Genomic DNA, 16816 nt, shown 5'->3' with positions numbered 1-16816 from the left:
GAGCTCATGGAGAGGTGGGTTAGCTTCGGGTAGAAAAGATATGCAGAGATATAAATGAGATCTGTAAGTAAATTTTCTGCTCCTGAGGCTGACCATTAGTGTAGCGATAACATTTTCAGACTCTGTCAGTTGCTCAGGTTCTTCTGCCCTGCTACCAGCAGCCTCACTAGCACTGAAATAGTCTCTTTTCAGCTCTGACTTCTGTTGCAGAAATCCTGAGAGAAGCAGCATTTTACCTGCATGTCCTTTGTTTCCAGTATTCCGTGTGGTGAAAACACTGAATGTCTGTAAATGAGAAAAGGATTCTTTCTAATGTGACAGATGCTTCCAAATGGAGCAAGCATCCTACCTGGTAGTGCAATAAAAAGACAGTTACAGTGAGGTTGGTGCAAAACATTGGAGTTTGTGATATAAAATGACACCTGTCAAAGTTTGCAGAAACTCCCCAGAATACAGAACAACCTGTGTGACTTCAGCTATAGAGCCAGCCCCTTAGAGCTCAAAGTGGTAGAGCATTGAGCCTCTTGCAGTGTGTAAAAGTTTTACTGAGATTTGGTAAGGAAAGGTTCTCTACCCAGACTGCTTTTCCTCTCCCTTTCTCTTTTCCTTTCCCTTTCTCTTTTCTCCCTTTCTCTTTTCCTCTCCCCTTCTCCTTTCCCCTTCTCTTCTCTCCTTTTCCCTTCTTTCTCTCTTTCTTTTCATTTGGAGTCCTCCCTCTGTATTTCCTCTGGCTTACAATTCTGGAGCTGAGCTATTTCTTCTCAGTTGACTGCACAGTGTATTTCAAACTGACTAATGTAGACTTCTGTGATGGAGCAGGTTTTAAAAGACCCCATAAACCCTGAAGAACCAAGCATTCCATGGCAGACTCAGAGTCTGAGATATGGCGGTTCACCTGTGCATGATAAAACAGCAAACTGGCTCCAGAGCATGGTTCCATTTCCCAAAAAGCAATGAGATGATGTCAGATTAGTGATGGAGTAAAAATACATGAAAGGTCAGTTGTGGATTCAGCACGTTACTTTCTGGGCTGCCTTCCCACTGTTAGATTCCTGTGACTACCTTTTACAGTACTCATTACCTTAGCATCTGGGTAACCACAGCAGATTATGGAAACTTGATTATTTACAGTAACACATAAATTACTACCAGATAAATGTGGGAATGCACATCACAACATGTGCTTTCTTCATTCATATTGAAAGTTTTAGATTAGCTGACAGGTTTTGTGGAGAATGGTGCTACAATGTGTTTCAGTGAAGCAGAGTTGTGCTGTTCTGTACTATTTCATTATAGATCTAACTCGTGCAGTTATAGATATAAGGAAGAAGTTCTTTACTGTGAGGATGGTGAGGCACTGGAATGGGTTGCGAAAAGAAGTGGTAAATGCTCCATCCCTGGCAGTGTTCAAGGCCAGGCTGGACAGAGCCTAGGGTGTCATAGTCTTAGGGTGAGGTGTCTCTGCCCATGGCAGGGGGTTGGAACTGGATGATCTTAAGGTCCTTTCCAACCCAAAGCATTCTATGATGCTATGATTCAGGCTTTGATGGAGAGTAACAAGGGCAGTCTGCCAAAAGCTTTATGAAACTTCCTGAAAAAGGAAATGTTCTGTACCCAAATAAAAAAAATGCCACTCCTTTGGAACCTTTCCATTCACAGTGTCACCAGCTCCATGAGAGTTAATGGTGTCTCAGTGCAAAAAAAGTATAGCTGCTGTTGTATATTATTGTAGCAGTTAGACCAGAATCAGCAGTTTCCTTCGAAGACATTATCTTAATCGTTCTGTAATAATTGTGGTCTCATTAAAAACATAATCTCTTGCCCAGTTTATTATGGCAATTAAATAATATCGAAGTTTAGTGCGTGAAGAAAATAATTAAATCCTGATCTTCCAGCTTCAACTCGTCTTGTGATTAAAGGGCAAATAACATTGCCTTTATTCTTGTTTGTACCATCAACATAATCCTATGTTTCATTTCTAAAGGTATTTCTTGCCTCAGTTTCCCTGTCTCTGTAATAGAAACTTTTCATAATATTGTGCATGTTTCTGCCCACTGGCCTTTGCACAGTTCTTTCATTCTAATCTCTGTCTGTTCTCCTCGTGTAACCATGGTAGAACTCAGATTTAAAGGAGATCATATCAAAGAAATGTTGATGACAGCTACGTGCTCCTCTGCATGGGTATGAAATGTAAAGCCTTGGGGAAAAGCACCTTTTAGCCAGAGTGTGTGTGCTGGAGGAAGAACATGCTTCATCCTGGAAGTTACTCTGTATTCCTGATTTTCCATGCAAAACTCTGAATTAAGGTTATTTACTTTTGATTTCCACTTTAAAGATTTCTTCATAACAGGCATGGTTATTACATTAATAACCCTTTCTGATTTTGATCTTTATGTCTGTGTTTTAATTACCACAATGATTAGATGTCTGAGATGATGCATCATGATATTTGACTGAATTAATCATGCTTATAAAGATTCTCTGAGAAACTTTAATTGCTTCAATGATTTATGGACCACTTCCTGAGCAATGTGGAAAAAGCAAGTTCCAGCACTTCAATGGCCTCAGTAATTTCTGTATTACTTTACATTGCCATATATAATATTTGCAGCAATATTTAGATTACCATTTTCTGGCCCAGCACATGCAGTGATGATTCAGTAACCTTATTTTTATGTCTTTGCAGTCTCCAAGGACATTATCACCTACCCCTTCTGCAGAAGTAAGTTTGGTGGAACCTTTGGGGGCAGTATCTTGCTGTGATTAGAATTACTCACTTCAGCAAATGCAGGTGTTGATTTTGGTATTGGTCTGATCCATCTGTTCCTGAAGATTGAAATGTAACAAAAAATGAGTTCTAAAAAGAAAACATTACATTCTTATTGACAGATTTTGTATAAAATGTAGCTTTTGCTCTTACCCATTTGTTGCAGAGTCATCTGTCCAGCAGAGGTCACTTCTTATGCATTCATCCTTGTGGCACAGGTGGACTTGGATTTCAGAAAATGCTGCTTTAAGCATCTATATAATAAGCCATGTTTGCTACTAAAACATTTGCAGCTTTGTCTTGAAGAAGGCATAACTATGGTTTGGTTTGGTTCTGCTTTACCATAGGACTGAATTTGAACATCACAAAACGTTTTGAACATCCAAATGTTTCCATGAAATATTTGGAAAGTTGATTGTCAGGATACAATAGATGCCACTGCAGAATCATTATCATTTTGAAGGTGGGGAGTGTTGCTTATTTGCAACATAGAGGTTATAGTGATTGCTATGTGTTAAAAAAGTGACTGTGAAATCTCTTGTAACTCTTCATGCACTGACATCAGTTCTGCCCCTTTTGTCTTGGTTTGGTTTGCTTCATGGGGTTTTGGTGGGCTGGAGAGGGTAGGTTTGTTTTGTTTGGGGTTTTGTTTCCTTTTATTGGCTTTTTCCCCAGGAAACCAAGTAAATTGAATTTTTCTATACAAGAAGGTGTCATGTTTTCAGATACAAGGGGGTTCTAATTTGGGTATTAAATACCTTTTGATGTAGCTATTTGAGACACATGGTAAATAAAGCCACAGAGAGCTCTGTGCTGCAGTGACTGAATTCTTGCTGGTCTCCAAGTCAGCTAGCTGAAGGCCAGCTCATGTATCTTGTGCAGTATGCTGCAGGACAGACATAACTCTGAACGTAGCTTCCCTCATGGATTCATAGGAATGTGGGCAAATCTAGAATTACATGGAATTTCATAGAAATTACAGGTGGATACGGAACCTTCCAAGACTGAATTCTGACTCAGACTATAACAATGGATTGGAGTCTTTGGAACAGCTCATAGGAGAACACTCATAATGAGGGAGGTTAAAAGCTGAAAGGATATTGTTATTTCTGTGTAGCTTCTGCTGGTGTCTTCACGTCTGTGAAAGTTAAGTGCTTCTAAAACAGTGTCATGTGCATTTCCATTTATTAGTGAATGCTCTCTGTTCTGCAGGGTTATCAAGATGTTCGGGATCGCATGATTCACAGGTCTACTAGTCAGGGCTCCATCAATTCTCCCGTGTACAGTCGTCATAGCTACACACCCACCATGTCACGTTCTCCTCAGCATTTCCACAGACCTGGTAAGGGCAGCTGCATTACAAGTATTTGTAAGACTATTGTTTCTTCATTATGGCAATGAGTGGCGCAGCAAAACACTTGTTCCTCTTAACAGGGAATATTTAAGATTGAAATATTGTTGAATATTGTAAAATCTCCTTTTCTGCCTGGTTTTTAGCTCTTTATTGATGTAGTCTTTTGCACAGGGCTGATGAGTGCTTCCTACAAATGTGGATCTTCTGGTTTTGTTTCTGATTCATTATTTAACACTCTCTATATGTTTCTGAAAGCAGTAATTCACAGCACTGAATCACATACTTCATTCTGGAATCTGGGAAAAGTGTATCACATACTGGAAAAGAAAGTTATGGCTTGACTGCATAGAAGTCAGCAATGTAGGATTCCTCCCTCCTAAAAACCCAGTTCATTTAAAGCTTGGTGCAGCCGTGGGATATCAGATTCATCAGCAAAACCCCCAGATACTCCAAATTGATAGTCATTTTTTAAAGCAGCCTCACAAGTAGATTTCTTAATTCCATAGGCAACTGCCTGGGAACATTTAAAACCACAAACTTCATTTACTGGTTTAGCAGTCCTGGACAAGTTGTATGTAAAATGTATAAAATGTGCATATCATTCAGGCTCCCAGTGCATTCGAAATTGCTGGTTATATAAAATCAAGATATGATAGCGAAGTGCTCATCCACACCCAAAATGCATAAAAATGTATCTCTAAATGCTATTCATTGAAGACTTCTCAAGACTAATTTTATTGTATACAGTAGTGAATTAAACCTTTGTGATCTGTTTTTAAGTTAAGTGACACAATCATGCGGTTTCATCTTCCTTGGTGATTACAGCTGAGAGGTTGGGATGCCAAAAGCCCATCTACAACATCTGCATTTTTAAGATTAAAGATTTATAATAGAGCCACCACTGTGGAACTTGAATGCTGTAGCTATTTCCTAGTGGGGGTGGGCTGAAAGCAGCTAATTGTGTCTGTCAGTGAATGCCTTATTTAAAGGACCCAAGGGAGGTGGGACAGAAGCAAATTGTGTCTGATACTTGGTGCTGACAACATGACTCTGTGTTAGGATGACGTTACAACTGAAACCGAAAGAGACTTGAAAGCATGAAAAAGCTGCAAACTTCTGTGTTTTGATTCTTGCAGTTCTGAGAGGGTTTTTCCATTTGTATCAGTGTTTTCAGGGATATGAACAAATCCAGGCCCTATTCCAGACTTTACTGTGATTGAGTTTTACTGTCTGCATTCAGTCAAGGACCTTCCCCAGAAGCAGTCTCTATTTATGTATCTCTGTGTAATGGGCGGATGGGCTCAAGCCAGAGTTTGGATCCAAGTATAAAGTCTTCAGCAGTTCACAACCTGAGGGGTTTTCTGGGAAGATATTTGTCCAAACTTACCTCTGTTCAGATGATCTCATCTTTGGCTCACCTCTTTCTGTTCCTCATACAACACAAACTATTCTATTGAATGCATCATTTTGATCTTTGCTACCCTGCTTTGGGGGAATTGTTATTGCTACCTTGTAATTTTCCTACAGTAATTATTTATGTTGAATAGCAGCACATGTATATTTACCGTTTTTCTCCTACTGGCACTTCTTATCCTCATGTGATTTGCAAGAATAATTTCTCTCTGAATCAACCCACTGCCCCCAGCTAACTTCTCTTGAGCTCCCAGCTAACCCTTGAGAAAGAAGTGAACTGCTGCATTGACGTTGGCAGCATAAGGTTCTTCAAAATTTGGAGTGCTATGAGTTCTGAAAAAGTTTGCAGCCTTTTCCTCCTCCAGTGCCCTAGCTGATGTTGGCAGCAATTTTGGAATGCCTTAAAACAATAGAGAGCAGCTTGCATGCCTCTTGACTGACACTTGTTGGTCAGGCACTTTTCAAAACAGCTGCTTTTCTAACTGATAGAGCGTCAGTGTTTGTGATGTTTGCATGCTGGTAGCAGGCTACTTTTTGGTAACAAGGCATAGATCCGAAGCTCATGAAGCCAATAAATGTGATGCTAAATTAGTGATGCAGCTCAAATTTGAGCCTCTTTCCTAATAACTCCTGTAACTTTGTCTAACATTTATGAACCCTTCGGTACGTCTTTAACCTTTATTTTTTTTTCTCCTTCCTTCTTTTCAGAATCCTAATTGCTCAATGCTTTTTTTTTCTCTTCCTTTGAAGCCTCCTTCCCTGCCTTTCTCTTATTGTTTTTCTTTGTTTTCATTTTGTTCTGCCCCCTGATTCCTTGCTGCCGCAGAGCTGCTCTCTACTGGTGTGCAGCGGTTGTCATACCTGCGCACTAGCAGTCTCAGCTCCACGCACCATGACTCCCGCCCCAACTCCCCCTTCCGACACCACTTCATCCCCCATGTCAAAGGTAAGGAGCCAGGCATCTCCAGGGAGTACCCTCCAGGCTGGAGATTTATTAGCATTCTCTCAAAGCTAATAAGGTGTATCTCCGTAAGGTCGCCAAAGCATGCTTTGAAATGTGCTGTTACACCAAAAACTATGTTAGAATAGACATAATATCCTTTATCAGAGGAAATATGTCATTTCTAAGGGCCCTAGCTAAAGAGTCATCAAGCAATTACCTATTTGAAATATACAGGAAAGCATTATCATTTCCTATTTAGCACCTACATGTGCCTAATTTAGCTTTTTTCTAAAGCAGTCCATAACAATCACTCCAGCAGTTAGCACATCAGATTTAAGTGTTATTTCCACATTCTTAAACAAGCATTTAAAAATTGACTGCAGATACTGTCTGGATGACAGGAAGGTAATCAAAATTATGGAGAAGAAAAAAAGATCAATGGCAACAAGGAAGTTAATCTCTGTTAATCATATTGGCATACATTAGTTCCCTACAGAGTAAAATTAGTATCTCTGTGCCTCTCCTCTACTAGTGAGAATCAGCAGACTCTGCTGAAGGCAGTAGAGTTGCAGGGATTTACACTACATGAGGATATGGCTATTTCTCTTTTTCAGTCTTATTTTCCATGGTTTGATTTGGGGGAAGGTGGTTCTTTGTGTCCCTTCAAGGAGCTCATTCAGCTCCATAAGCTTTTAGTTTTGTTTCTTGCTTTCTGTGAATGTGGTTATACTTCTTTTGGAGCAGTCTCTGGCTGTGCCTTCTACTTGGGGAGGTCATAACTCCTACCACCTACAAGAGCTCTAAAAGAGGCAGTTAAGTAAATTGAGCATAGATTCTATTCTGGCATCTCTGAATAATGTAGGTAATCATAAACTGGAGATAATGAAAAACAGTTGCAAGGGAGTTGTTGCCATGAGCTTTCAAGAAATACTAATAGATCTCAATGTTACAGCTCTTCAAGCATTTAGATCACCATTACTAATTTTACTCTTGCCTTTCCTTAGATGACTTTTGTTAATATGCGCTTTCAATTTTCCTATTATGTCACTATAAAAGGAAAATCTCAGTTTAAAAGATTGGGACCCTTAAAAATAGATGCACTGCTCATTTCAGCATGCAGTTAATTCATAATCCTTGCAAGTTCAACATTTCTTTGCTGAAAATCCAAATTAATGCTCACACTCTTTCAAGTGGCATTTTCATTCTTTTTCTGTTGAGAAAATAGCTTCTGCAACAGATAAATCGGAAGAACTATTGGAAATCCATGCCTGTTGTTTTCAGATTTCAAAGCATTACCTGGCATGTAGATTAGGTATGTATCTCAGTTATCGGTGCAAAGGGCCAAGTGGGATTACAAGCAGCACTGTAGGCAAAGGGGTGGGTATGGTACTTATCAGTAAAACATTGTAAGAATCCATGATTTTCAGAAAATTTTACATAAAGGTCATAAGCCTGGACAGGATTTATGTGTTTAAGTCAGCAAAGCTCCTGAAAGCTCAAGTTTGTATTGCTGTGACTGTACACCATCTGATGATGTCATACATTTGAATAGGGGCAAGTAGCAGGTACCCACATCTTGTAATTCACATGGCTAAACTGAAAGAATAGTCTTTTAATAGTTGCTTGAGAGAAAGAAACACCTTCTTAAGGTGACTTAAGTTTTTGCTTAGGTTAATATGGTGGGAATAACCACATTTTTCCTCCCTGTGGAGGAAGGTTTCTGCTCAAAACAGCCCTCAAAAATACACTTTTGTGTTTCAGCTCAACACTGCAAGCTGAGTTCCCTCAGAGCATTGAGCCAAGCCCACGCATTTATAAAACCTAACACAGATAAAGTAATTTGGGGTATTTTAGGTAATGATCTGAGAGAAAACATGAAACACTATCACAGAGTTCCCTGGTGACATGCAGACTGGGACAGTAGTACTCACTAAAGAACATAAGCAACAGTTTTCTCTGTGAACAGTGTAGCCAAATGTAAGCCATGCTTTGAAATACTGTTAATTCTGAAGAGGATTTGACGTTTCTGTGTGCCCTAGAGAATTAGACCCCCGTGAATTTATCTGAAATGAGAACTGTAGCACTGTCTGGGGTTAATTAGATATGACAGTTACAAGGCCAAATGCAAAGAACTTCGAGGAGCAAAGGGGCTAAATATGCTCCAGAAAGTCTTAGTGAGAGTTTGCTGATGTGACATGTATGTTGAATGAGCTGGAAGACAGTATAATATACATTAACTTAGACTTCATGAGATTAATCTCATTTGGAGTCTCAACTGAATTTGGTCTTGTCTCAATAAAGCACTGTCTTTGCTTTGAAAGAATCAAAACAAGTCTGTGAATGAACGAAACCCTGACCCTACTGAAATCAGAGACAAAACTCTTATTGAGAGCCAGGATTTCATCTCACATGCCTAGAATTTTTCAGAGGCATTCAAGAATATTGCAAAGCCCCCTTAAGATTTTCATGCAAGTAGAGTTACGAGTTCCAAACTAGTGTGTATTCCTCTGCTCACAGACCTTCCCATAAGGAATCTATCCACCTTCACAGTGAATTTAGGCCTTGACTTTCACAGATTCCTCCTTCCCTTCCCTAAGGCAGGTCTCTGAAATCAAATTCTCTCTTTGTGTCATAACTATTTGCAGGGGTTTGTGGATGGAGCTGAAAGCTCTGCTCTGGAAAACAGCCATGCTTTCACTGTTTCATGACTTTCAGTTTTGTGCTGGGAAATAAGGGCTGCACATCTGGATAAGGTGCTGAATGATAGTTGGACAAAACCTGAATAGGACTAAGGTTTCAGGTGTCTATTCAGAAGTAAAGCACCTAAACTGCAGCTTCACAGAAGTCTCAGTGTTGGGTTGCTTGTGGGGTTTTTGGCCTGATTCTGTGAACTTAGCCTTTGAATCACACAGGGAGCCCAGAGGTGAATGTTTCAGAAGGCAGCAGGAGCTTGCATTACACTGTGCTGTGTGTAAGCAAGCAATTGTATTCCTGACTGCTAGGGGAACCTGCCTAACAAATCGAGCTATAGGAAATGGGAACTACCTCGTGGAGTAAACAGAATGAAAGAAAAAAAGCCTCTGAATTTCAGTTCTGAGGCTGCTGTGCTCAAGTGATTGATTTTTAAACTTACTCCAGTCTCTCTTAACATCCCCCAGGCACGTACGCACATACTGTTAAACTTCATGCCAGCAATGTGAGAACTGTTTTTTCCTACAGTGCTGGCCAACTGGGGTGCTCTTGTTGCTTAGTGGAGTTACCACTTAACACTAGTTATGGCATATCTGAGATAGTAAGAGACTCTCCTGTGCAGGCACAGCAAGGAACCCAAATTCAGAGCATCCACAGTCCCTACTTTCATGTAAAGCTGGAAGCAGGCTGTCTGTGAGGCCTTGGGAGGCAGGTCCAGGCAGGTTAGCAGCTCTGCTTTCCTGTGTGCATATGCACATTCCACAGATGTTGGCACTGCTTTCATAAATTGTAGGTAATTTTACAGTTGCATCTGAAGCACTTAAGCCTCTTTATAAGAGTGGGCTCCTCAGGGATGTAAGTAATGAGAATGTAAGTAGATGTACCATTCCCTCCTGCAGTGGTTGGAGGTAATGAGACTGCCATCCTAGAAAGTGTAAAGGAGAGTCATTTGTCAGTACTAGTAGGAGTCATTACGAAGAGAGAGATTGCACAGGAACCCCAGGAAATAAAAGCCAACAGAGCCATCTGTGAAGCATCATATGCAGGATGATACCATGCTAATTGTCTGCCTGGTACTGTGTGCATTATATAACATTACCAGTTCTCTCTAAGCACATTATCTGTGTACCTGATACAAGATTAGCCAGCATACAGTTATGAATGTGAGCACGTGTAGTTTAGTATATGTCTAGTTGAGATAGAGGGTGGTATAAGACGGGTTTCTTCCCTGTATTCGTGGTGGTGATGTAGAAGCATTGTAAATGAAACGTGCCCACATTTTGACTACCAGTTCCCAGCAGGTAAATGCACTTGTGACTCCTCGATTGTGACAAGTCCACAGGTCAACAAATCCGTTTTGATTCTTCTCTTTCATTGAATATACTAATTGCTAATGGAAGCAGAGAGGCAGAATATGTCTCTATAAAGATTATAAATTTTAGAATTAACTGTATCTCAAAGCCATCTCTATTGATGAGGGTTTTTTTCCACATGAAAGAATGATTTTGCTGAAAATTAACTCACAGGTTCTCAATAGAAACAAAAGACATAAGTAAAATCAGCTTAGCCAAGTTAGATGTTTCACCATCACAGTATCTCAACAGTTGGACAAGTAGAGCACAGTATTGAAACTGATGAGTAAAGGACCATAGGTTGAGATATGACAAAACTCTTTTAGCTAATCATTCATACTGCTTTTCAGAGTTAGTAAACTTACCAAATACTGCCGCTGAATGAGGAGGTGCATTGCTGCACCCACAATAGAAAACCACCATAAACTCATGTGGTTTAGGGCTAAAATACCCAAGTGGTAAATACATAATTTTGCTCATGCATTCTTCTGGATAAATTTTATGCAGTCAAACCCCCTGAACCGTGCATGTGGTTTTTAAAACATGTATGTGCAGATGGAGGAAGTTGTATACTGGCAGAAGCCTCTAGCACATCTCTCTCAGCGAGGTTTGGAAAGAGCATTTATTTCCTGTTGGTGCCTTTTAGATTGGCAGGTGACCATTCAAGTGAAAGATTGTCCTGGTTTGGGCTGGAATAGAGTTAGCTTTTTGTGTAAAATGTAAAGAAAACTTTTTCTCTCCTCACCAACCCACCCTAAATATATACATAAGAAATGTGCTGAGTCCAAAGTTTTGGATTTCTAATGGGCCATAGGAAACCTGTAGGTGAAAGAGGCCTGCAATTTCTCTTTCATTGTGTTTTATAGCCCTCCTGTACTTGCCCTGGCCACCCCCCCCCGTTTTTTCTCTTATCTGGATTTATTCGTCACCTTTTCTAGGTTTTTTTAAACCTTTTTTAATGCATACCTGAAAAATGGAAGGGGTTTGATGCTTCCCTACTTTTCACCATTGTAGTCACCCAGCCCCGTGTAAAACAAGCACCCATGTGGATGGTTTTTGCTTGTGCAAATTGCACTAGTGTGAAGAATGGCACAAAGGAAAGGCAGCAACATTCTTTTCTCTTACACACACATCATGGGTTTGGGTATCTGGCGGCTAAGTCTTGATACCAGCATAGTTCTTTAACAGCCCTCTTGTCCTGACAGACACAGGAACTTTCAGGGCCATTGGATCGCAGTTGGTGGGTTGTTAGGTGGCAAAGAAATAGTCCTGGTAAGAGTAATCCTACAAATGTAACCATGTGTGCAAAGTGGAACTGGGATTGTTAGCCATTAGATCCAGATCTGATGATTCAGCAGTGCTGGAGTATTGTCGCCAGAGCCAAATTTTGGCATTGACAGAGACTTGGAGTGGCACCAGCATAGAAGCATTGAATGGTTAGGATTGGAAAGGACTTTAAGATGTAGTTCCAACCCCACCAGATAGGCTGCATTGCTTTAAAAATTATTTTGCCATATCAGAAATTTCCTACCAGAGAGCTAAACCAATGAAAGAGTGTGTAAGGAACAGTTACACCTTTTGATAGAGGCCAAGTGACCCAGCTATTTTCCATCTCTAGCTTCTGTATGCTTTTGGTTTAGGGAACGGTAGTAACTGCCAGCATCTGCTTCTATCTGCTTGGAAGCTGGTTTCCTTTTGGGTTTGCATCTCAACTACTGTGCTCTGCGTCTGCGCCTTTGAACTCCTAATATCAATCTCCGTACTAAATCATTGCCAAGTAACCTGCCATTCTTCTTTTCCACGCTGCCCATCTATCACCAGCTATGAGCATCCAGCTCCTGCCTGCATGCCGTCAGAATGAGTCTGAGCTGCTCACGCCTCAACTCCAGCCTCAACATGAACTTTGTCTCTGCAGGAATATCAGGGGCGGGAGGGAAAAACATTACCAGGGCTACTACCAGTTCTCGTTATTGTTTGTATTTATGTTTTTGGTTCAACTTCTTTTCTCCCCGGAGGTTTTGGTTCCACCAGTTTTGTTTGGGGTTGATTTGAATGGGCTTGCTTTTCTTTTTTGTCGCTCTCCCTTTTCTCATTTTGTTTTCTCCATTCTTTCATTGGAGGCAATGAGCCGTCCAGCGGTCGGAACTCCCCTGTCCCTTATCGGCCCGACAGCCGCCCTCTCACTCCAACTTACGCTCAGGCCCCTAAACATTTCCATGTTCCAGGTAGGAGCTGGCACTGTATGTGTCTCGGTGTCCTGTCACAGTGTAGAATGTAGCCTTTGTAACTTTTGTCTTGTCTCCATCGTTTCACACTGTTTACCATGGGGTACACCCTCAGGGTTTGGAACTGCTCCTGGGCTTCCTGCAAGGAGTTAGTGAGTTAAGAAATGGGGGGGCTCACTGTGATTTTTACCTGTTCTGTTGGTCAGAACCATTGTTAGGGTGCCTTGGTTCTCAGGGTTTGTTGATGACATGTGAGCTAGATATGAGCTACGTAAGGTTTGATTTTTCTCAGTTGCACCAGTTGAGCACTGGCATAACTCTGGTAACTTTGGAGGAGTTGGTTTTGATTCACATGTAGAAAAGAGTCAACCAGTGAGCCATTACATATGTTGTTCGTTCAGATTGTTGTGACTTGATTCAGTCTTGAACCCAACAGTTCTAGTTTAGTGCTCCCTTTTTTAAAGCAGATGAGGATGTTTCTTGTTTTGTGCAATGGCTTGGTGTCCTTAGAAACCTGCAAATACACAAGGATATGTGTGCCTTAGGATGTCCTCTCTATAAAGGGCAGTCTCTGTTTTGAAGTGAGCAGCACAGCTCTTCAGCCTCTGAGAAGACCATCTGTCTTGGATTTTGATGACACGAGAATGTATGACCTGAGGGTTGTGGACATGTATCAATTGCTAGCTGACTCTTCAGGTCCCTTTTACTCTAGTGTCCCTTTGCACTGCCAGAGGTTACTGCTCTTCCTCCTTCCTCAGACCTGGCAGATAAACTGTTTGTGGGAACTTCCCTTTCAGTCAGTGTGACCTGGCTTGGCTAAGGTAGGCCGGTTTAACTGCTTAAGCTAACCTGGCTCACTTGGACTTGTGTAAGCTAAAATGCACTTGCATGAAGAGCTTTGAGTAATACCTCTAGCATGGTGGGAGAGTGTCCTCCAGCTGGAGCAGAGCAGCCACAGAAGGAGCTGTGTTCCTATCCCCTTACAGCTTCCAGCTATAGATGTGCGCAAAAGTTCAGCATGACCGCCCTTGTGATGTTTGTACCTATTCGCTGATCAAGTAGCCATAACAGATCACTAACAACAAGGAAATACCTCAGTGTCTTTGTATGCAGTGAATTTGCTTGTTTAGTCAAGGATGTAGAGTTCTAAAGGGTAAGATTTGCCTCTGTTACAATAGATTTTTAGGGTTAGCTTTCCTTAATGCCAAAGGCTCAGTTGTCTCCTGTAGCAACTGGATCTGCGATTCTGAAATGCTTTCTCATCTTCCATTCTAATGTCACTGAAAACTTTTTTCAGGCAGTATGAAGTAGCAGAATGGGTTTCTGACATTAATTTTCTAGTTCCCAGAAGCTCATTTTGGTCTTCAAATAAGATTTTGTCAGATTTTTGCACTGTAGCACTGATTTGGATTAACTTTTGTGTATGAGTTGTGCTGAACACGTGAAGCGTTGGCTTGGAATGAACTGATTCCTGTCTTAGATTATTATTTGTAAAATATGGTATCTTTTAGACATGCTCTAGATGCCTGCATTAGAGTTCTGGGAAGTGTTTTGGTTCTGATTTCCATTGATAATGTGCAATATGGTGGGTCCTACATTAAAGAAATATGAAAGAGAAATAAAATCTCTCCTTGTGGTTTGAGAATTAGTGTTGTATCAGCTCTGTATAAAGCATCCCTTTGACTCACTGAAGTGTAGCTGTGGTTGACTGTTCAAAACAGTGTATCAGACAGCTATTTCGTTCTCTGGAATTTGAAGTGGACTGTAAGCTCGTTGCATTCTCCTCTGCTCAAGCCAGCCAGCCAGTTGGAAAGAAAATTGAGCTGTTGTGACTGAAGCGCAATTTTCCACACAAGTTATTTGGGGTGGTTTTCCCCAAATGGCGTCTGTCTTCACCATTGAAATGTCTTGCTTGTTTGCATCTCTTCTGACTTTTATCCCACTGGTAATCTTCTGAATGCTTAAAATTAATGGATCATGACTTGGAAGCATCTACATGTTACAGAGTCAGCTCCAAAGGACTTCATACCACATGTCTTTGACTTTCACTCGTTCTTATGTTGGGGTCTTTATTTCTGATTTTGTATAATATTAGAAATAGCTTTCTGTGTTTTTCTTCTGCTACATCCTTGGTTTGGTCTGTCTGTTGTTTTAGAGTAGGAGTTACCTGTGTCTACAACTGAAATGGTTTTCATATTCCCATTTTTCTTTCTTGATTTCACAGATCAAGGTGTCAACATCTACAGAAAACCACCCATCTACAAACAACATGGTAAATGATCTTTCCCTTTTTATTTCCAAACTTGAATTAAAAGGCAAGCAGACTAGTGAAAAGCATTCAGTTGTTACTTTGTAAGCATAAAAACTCAGTAGCCCAAGCTTGAAACAGCTGTTATTGCATGTCCTGCTGAGTGATTGTTTTAAAGCATGTTGTTTCATTTGAACCATATGGTTTAAATTTTGGCCACGTTGATATTAATGGCAGAATTGCCTTTAACTGGGATTTTGCTGTCTCTTAAGCATTATGATGTCTTCCTGTATTTCGCTTGTTTAAGTTTATATTTTAAGAATACAGGTACTGATCATGTTAAATGGATTAACAACAGACTGTTCTCTGACAGGGACTTCATGGAATTTCATTATTTTAAACTGACAAAGAACAATAATTTAACAGCAAAGATGGAGATGCCATTAGCAGCCTGGAATTCCAAATGTATCTCTGGCTTTAAATAAGATATGATAATATTAATAATGGAAGACGATATGTTGACTTGTCACTGGCAGGGCTAATGGGATTCTCAGGCCCTGTGATACAGCTCAGGTAGATTCTGTATTTGTTTTCCCAGCTGTTTGGGCTCCAAGTTGGACAGCAGTGTTTGTACTTTAAGGTTTTCAGTGTAAACATTGTTAGAGCAAGCCTGAAGTTACAACAATGGCAGAAGCCCACTGCCTTGCCCATCCTTAGTACTGCACAGCAAGGCCCTGCTTTTAATGGAGTGTGTTCACTCTGCCCTTCTGCTGTCAACAGGAAGCTTTGAATAGATGATTTTTGTGTAATGTGGTGACAGATGGATGACTCTACTTTTTAAAGACTTTCAGTTTGCAGCCCTTTGCAAACCCTTTATCCAATGAAATGCATTTAGGGTTAAGTGGCAAATCAGCAGTGCTACAGGGTTTACATGAACAGTTGGCTGAGAGCCATTGAGCTGAGATGATTAGGAAAGCTCAGAAAGTCCATTCTGTAGTTAGGAGTAAGGGTTGCAAATAACAGTGCTATGGTATTATGAGGGGTTTTTCCTCTTTGTGTTTTAATTTTCAAACCATATGCTCATTTTGGAAAAGTCTTAACATTATTTCTATTTATTTTTATGGTTTTAATGTGTCTTCTCACCTCCCATTAACATGTGAATGTTTAACCACTGACATCACCAATTCTAATACGTAAGTACTGTTTGAAGTCATGCTTTTGTAAACTCTGACCAGCTTCTTCAATACCTGCAATTGTGCTTAGATTTTCCCAATCACAAACTGCTCAGAATTCCCAATTAATCCTAATATTGGTGCTCCTAAACTACCATGAAAGTGTTGGATGAGCCACACAGTGGCTCACTTCATGAACAGATGTATGTCTCCTAAAAGAAAAATAAAATCCTATTGGATTGATTTTTTTTTAATGTCAAGAAGAGAAAGCCATAATGCACATCCTCATGTGCTTTTAAGAGACTTTGACTTAGGCTGGAATCCTGTGTGGATGCCCCACTGCTGAGGTATTTTATTGGTGAGGTTCATTTCAATGCAAGTGTCTTTCCCTGCCACATTAATCATAGAATCATAGAATGGTTTTGGGTTGGAAGGGACCTTAAAGCTCCTCCAGTTCCAACCCCCTGCCATGGGCAGGGGTACCTTCCACTAGAGCAGCTTGCTCCAAGCTCCATCCAACCTGGCCTTGAACACTGCCAGGGATGGGGCAGCCACAGCTTCTCTGGGCACCCTGTGCCAGTGCCTCAGCACCCTCACAGGGAAGAACTTGTTCCTAATATCTGATGTAAATCTCCTCTCTTTCAGTTTAAA

General features: G+C 40.6%; 1 protein-coding gene across 7 annotated transcripts in view; it reads left to right on the top strand.

Annotated features, from left to right (window-relative positions):
- ABLIM1 (actin binding LIM protein 1) overlaps positions 1-16816 on the top strand; it is a 186545-nt gene that overhangs the window by 156206 nt on the left and 13523 nt on the right. For 2 of the 7 annotated variants that reach the window (XM_057420941.1, XM_057420940.1), the window contains exons 12-16: positions 2687-2722; positions 3980-4109; positions 6361-6480; positions 12641-12745; positions 14970-15017. In XM_057420941.1, coding sequence (XP_057276924.1) covers positions 2687-2722; positions 3980-4109; positions 6361-6480; positions 12641-12745; positions 14970-15017 — 439 coding nt within the window. The remainder of the gene's footprint in view (positions 1-2686; positions 2723-3979; positions 4110-6360; positions 6481-12640; positions 12746-14969; positions 15018-16816) is intronic. The other 5 variants (XM_057420946.1, XM_057420945.1, XM_057420944.1 and 2 more) reach the window with 3 other exon arrangements.

The sequence above is a fragment of the Pezoporus wallicus genome, unplaced genomic scaffold, assembly GCF_028554395.1.
Source record: "Pezoporus wallicus isolate ANWC-B61680 ecotype Strahan unplaced genomic scaffold, APGP_CSIRO_Pwel_v1 contig_3365, whole genome shotgun sequence".
Taxonomy (NCBI): domain Eukaryota; kingdom Metazoa; phylum Chordata; class Aves; order Psittaciformes; family Psittacidae; genus Pezoporus; species Pezoporus wallicus.
The sequence above is the reverse complement of the archived record's forward strand: the minus strand, read 5'-3'. Positions and strand labels throughout refer to the sequence as shown.